The following is a 5384-nucleotide window of genomic DNA, read 5'->3' as shown; positions in this document are numbered from 1 at the left end:
TTAAACTTTGGCTATAACCTAAAGCCATTAAGATCAGAGGAGGGAGGGGGACTGGGGTAGGTTATGATTCCCCAAATAAGAAAAAAAAAATATTATAACTAAAAATAAAAAATAAAAATAAAGTAAAGTTTTAAGTTTAGTCATTTCGGCCCTCTCCCAAAAACACTTTGGCCTTATTTTTAGATTTTTTGGCCATATCTAATAAAAACTTTATTTTTAATTTTTTTGGGCCATACCCATTAAGTTTTTTTATTTTTGGTCCTTACTTTCAAATGCTTACTTTTTTTAGCCCTTACGGTAGTCTTTATTTCATAAAAAACAACCAAAATAATTTTTTTTTTTTAATAAAAAAAATTCTAAAAAAAAAAAAAATTGGCTAGCCCCCTCCCATAAAATTTCCTGACTCCGTCCGTGAATGAGATGGTAATTATAAAATAGAGCTAGCTAGCTCGAATATTTGCTTAGAAGTTGGTGAAAATTGCACTATATTACTATGAATACAGCCTTTTTTTTTTTTTTTTGACATGTCCACACAAGGGAAGGGGGAGGGGAGATTCGAACTAATGACTTTCGTTTCATGAGGCGTGGTTCACAGCCGATTGAGCTGCTCCTTGAGGACACTATGAATACAGCTATATATATATATAATTTAGCAAATTCCTTCTTTGTATCTATTTATAAGTATGTCAAAATAATAATTTTTATTTTTTAATTTTTTATTCAACTTAAGTTTTTGGGATAATTAATGATTTTCAAATCTTGACTACCCCTAGCTTTGGGGTTAATAGTCCCTTAAATTTTTTTTTAAAACTCAAAAAAAAAATTAAACATTTTATGTTTTTTTTTTTTTTTTTTTTTTTTCCTCTAAAAGCTGGTATATCTTGGCGCACCCATCAGCCGGGCAAAACTAGAATTTTCATTGTTGGGGATGAATTCTTTAAAAAAAAAAAAAAACTAAGGGGGGTAAATACTTGATTTTAAAAGAATTATTAATGCATTTTAAAAAAAAAAAATTAAAGACCATTTTGAGACTTTAGCCCCTCAAGCCTCTTAGTAGTTCTGCCTCTGCCTCATAGTATCGTAAAAAACAAGCAAACTTTTGCTGCTACCCCCTCTCTCTCTCTCTCTCTCTCTCTCCAGACTTGTCTATAAATAGGGAGAGCGGGAGTAACTCATCCATAATTCACTAAGACACAGAATCTTCTTAGAGTGTGTTTTTCTACTACATTGTCTCCAATCCTCCTCATTGTTGAGGAAAAATGGCTTCATCCAAGACTTTTCTTCTCCTTGGTCTTGTCTTTGCTGTTGTGTTTCTCATCTCCTCCAGTGTCTCTGCTCGTGAGCTTGCCGAGTCCGCTCAAACCCGTAAGTTTTCTTACATCATTTTCATGCGTTTCATAGGATTTATTTATTTAACCACTTAATTATGTTTTTTCAATTACCCATGTTGTGATTTAATTAACTTCTTGATAAACTCATGATTTTTATAGAGGAAAATGTCCAAACTGAAGCTGTGGAGGAGGCCAAATATGGTGACCACAAGCACGGCCATGGACATGGTCATGGTCATCACGGCCATGGACATGGCCATGGACATGGACATGGGCGCCATGGTCCCCCAGGACACGGTGCTGCTGACGAGACAGAAACCGACGAAAATTAGACAAATCCTTGGTCCTATGCCTATCTATGTTACTTTGTATGCCAATAAATAAGGTCGCACTGTTTGTGTTGTGCAGCTTTATTATAAGCTTTATCTCTCTACTACTTTTTCATGTGTAATGTTATGCCTTTTTATGTATCACAATTAATGTGCTTGAAGGTGTGAAATCCCCACTATGGTGTCAGGATCATTTCTCTGCCTTTTATATTTTAATGATTCAAGAAATCTTACATTATATATAAAAGTTGAAGCCTTCATGAGAGTATATATATACCTCTAAATTGCAACAAACCATAATCTAAAATGCTGACAAATGTCGTCTCTTTAATTAAGTTGAACATCATTTTAATTTTTTGAAAAGAGTGACGTTTTAGAGGCCTTCAAAATTGTGACAAATTGCATGTTCAAATAAAACAACACGTGCCCATTGTAACTTGTAAGAAAACATAGGTAACTAATAAATAATGCTCTCCTTGTGTTTTTATGGTGTCCTCCTAGTATTAGGTGGATTATTTTTTTTAAAATCCAAAAAAAAAAAAGAAACAAAAAAACAAAAGTGGCCCTTATTTTAATCTCTCACTTAGTTTTTAGAAAATAATATCCACATATAACTAGGAGGACACCAAAGAACACGAAAATAACATCTAACATTGAAAAATGGTAGGTGTTTTCCTTGTGTCCTCCTAGTCCTAGGTAGATATTATTTTATAAAAATCAAGTGAGTGAAATAGGAGCAATTGTCTTTTTGTTTTTTTATAAAATAATATCCACTTAGGACTATGAGGACACAAGGAGAAGACTAGCTAGGAGAGTACCTAGCATTCTCCTTTAACATTTCTCATAAATAAATATGGGAAATGCTAAGTGCTCTCTGTGTGTCTTTGCATTCTAGGTAAATATTATTTTATAAAAATCAAGTGAGAAAAATAAGGACTACTTTCTTTTTTGCTCTTTTAAAAAATAATATTTACTTAGGACCAGGATAACACCAGGAGAACACCAAAAAAGTACCTAGCATTCCCCAATAAATATTCATTTTAAAAGGAAAATTATCTACAATATCATACATGTTATCTTATATAATATATATAATTAGTAGATTATCATATAGTATATACGAGTATAAACAAATCAAGCTCTCAACCTCTCTCTAGTTTTCTGTCTTTCCTCTTTGGTGAGTTCCTTTAGAAGGAGGGATCCATCCCTCCTCGGAATCCCTAGCCTCCTCCCTCCCCCCTTCTTTTGCTTTTATACACTTGTTTTTTCTGTTTTGTATCTTGTTTTTGGTCCCCATCACCCCTCCACCCTGTCGATTCGTCGCCTCATCTGGTTGTCGCATTTTCCTTTGTTCTGGTCGCCTTGAGGGTTTTAGATCTGGTATGATCTAAGCTAGATCTGTTTATTTTGGGCTTGCCAGGCCAATGACGCGCCTCTCCCCCGCCTTCTCCAACCTCTCAGCCACCTATCGCCGCCCTCCTCATCCCAACACTGCCACCACGCGCCAATGCGTGGCCTACACGCACCAACGTGGGAGCTTTACTCTCCTACGCGTGCTCCACACGTGTGATTGAATAAGGATTGTCCAGATCCTTGGATTGTGGATGTAAACAGTTTCCTGACTTTCAGGTTAAGGAGTATGAGTTTTGACATTGGGTTTTTTGCTTCTACGGCCGAAGAATATGAGCTACCTATGCATTGAGTTACGTCTGCCTGAAACAGGTCTGTTGTTACAACTGAAGATTAGGTCCCGTTTGGTTCGCGGATTGGACTAGCTAACACTAGGTATAGTTAGTCATTTGTTTGGTAACATTCTATTTCTGGGAATAGTCTATTCTCATGGAACTACTAATCCCATATACATAGGGTTAGCTAAGCCACTAAAAAATGAGTGGCTTAGCTAATCCATTACTATGAGATTAAAATTAACATGTAGTTACCCAAAAAACCCTACTCTTCTCACATTCACGAGGCTCTCATGATCTTCATCTCTCTCCCCCTCTCTTCTCTTCGATCTCACTTTTCTTGGTTATTTCATTCTCTTTCTGCTTCTTGGATTTTTTTTCTCTTCTCTCTCAATTTTTTATTTTATTTTATTTTTATTTTATTTTATTTTTTCGTTCTCTCTCATTTTTTTATTATGTTTTTTTTTTTTATTTCTTTTGATTCTCTGCAACGTTTCTTTGATTCAGTTTCTCCGTCTCTCTCTTTTTTTCTTTTTTCTTTTCTTTTGATTCTCTGCAACGTTTCTTTGATTCTGTTTCTTCGTCTCTCTGTTTTTTTTTTTTTTTTCTTCTTCTTCTGCAACGTTTCTTTGATTCTATTTCTCCGTCTTTGTCTCTCTCTCTCTGTCTCTCTCTTTTTTTTAAAAAAAAAAAATTTCTGTACCATTTTTTTTTTTTCATCTTTCTTTTTCTATACCGTTTATCAGTTTTTTTTTTTTTTTTAATAAAAAAATTATGTTTTTTTTTTGTTTTAATTTTTTTTCTTTTGATTCTCCATAACGTTTCTCTTTGATTCTGTTTCTCCGCCTCTATTTTTTTTTTTTTAAATTCTGTATTGTTTATTTTTCTTGATTGAGTTTGATTGACATTAGAAGTCAAGATTGAGTTTGATTATGTATAGTTGTTTATGTTTCAAAAAAAAAAAAATCCTTAATAATATAAATTATATTTGTATTATAAGGGTATTTTAGGAAATAAGATCACAATACGATTCCATTCACCAACAATGCAAACGAAGGAATATGATTAGCTAGTCTATTCCAGAGTTACAATCAAACAAAGGAATATGAATAGCTAATATATTCCACATTTTTCTATTCTCAGTGGTAGCTAATCATTTTCCAATGGACTAGACAATCCGCGAACCAAACGAGGCCTTAGTCATGGGTTAGCGGATATTGATGTCATAGATGGGTCTTTGAATATCATACTATTATGTATGTATCTATAACTTGTAACCTCGTAGCTTCGGCTATAATTTTCTAAGAGCTTTTGCTCTGTGATATTAGAGTTTTATGCTTGTGATCCTTTATCAATTAATGAGACTTGAATGATTTTCCTTTAAAATATATATAATTAGCAGTGTCATTTTACAATTTTGACAAGTGATATTTTTAAAGGCCCTAAAATTGTGACAAATGATGTGTTCAAATAAAGCGGCACTTGCCGATTGTAAAAGTTGAAAACATAGGTAATTAATAAATAAATATCGTATCTACAATATCATGATTCATATATCATATATATTGTATATCATATCTCTTATCTTATAAAAAAATATTAGAAATCTAAATCAAATACGATTTCTTTGATATCCTAAAATTAAAATTAAGAAATGTTATTGTGTATTCTTCCGGTCCCAGTATTAATCTCCCAACATTTTATGCTAATGTGGCACGCTTAATCCACCTTTATATATATGAAAAACTAGTAAAATCTCTATATTTTGCCTATAAAAGTACACGTGACAAAATGCCATATCATTTTTTTGTGGAGAGAAAAAGACAAACAAAAAAGAAGATAATGTGGCATCTTGTCACATGGACTTTTTTGGGCAAAATATAGAGTTTTTATTAGATTTTAGCATATCTCTCTCTCTCTCTCTCTCTCTCTCTCTATATATATATATATATATATATATGTGTGTGTGTGTGTGTGTGTGTGTGCGCGCGCGCGCTAGAGGTCAATAAGTTTCTTATATTTGACTTATATTCTCTTAC

At 33.1% G+C, this 5384-nt stretch overlaps 1 protein-coding gene across 1 annotated transcript; it reads left to right on the top strand.

Moving 5' to 3' along the window:
* The first annotated feature begins 1171 nt into the window (after positions 1–1171).
* LOC132176050 (uncharacterized) lies at positions 1172–1836 on the top strand. Its single transcript, XM_059588162.1, has 2 exons — positions 1172–1365; positions 1491–1836. Exons 1-2 carry the CDS (start codon positions 1260–1262, stop codon positions 1661–1663), a joined length of 279 nt encoding a protein of 92 aa, XP_059444145.1. The 5' UTR covers positions 1172–1259; the 3' UTR covers positions 1664–1836.
* Positions 1837–5384: the final 3548 nt, after the last annotated feature.

Source organism: Corylus avellana, chromosome ca3, assembly GCF_901000735.1.
Source record: "Corylus avellana chromosome ca3, CavTom2PMs-1.0".
Lineage (NCBI taxonomy): Eukaryota > Viridiplantae > Streptophyta > Magnoliopsida > Fagales > Betulaceae > Corylus > Corylus avellana.
This window is presented reverse-complemented; position numbering and strand designations above follow the sequence as displayed.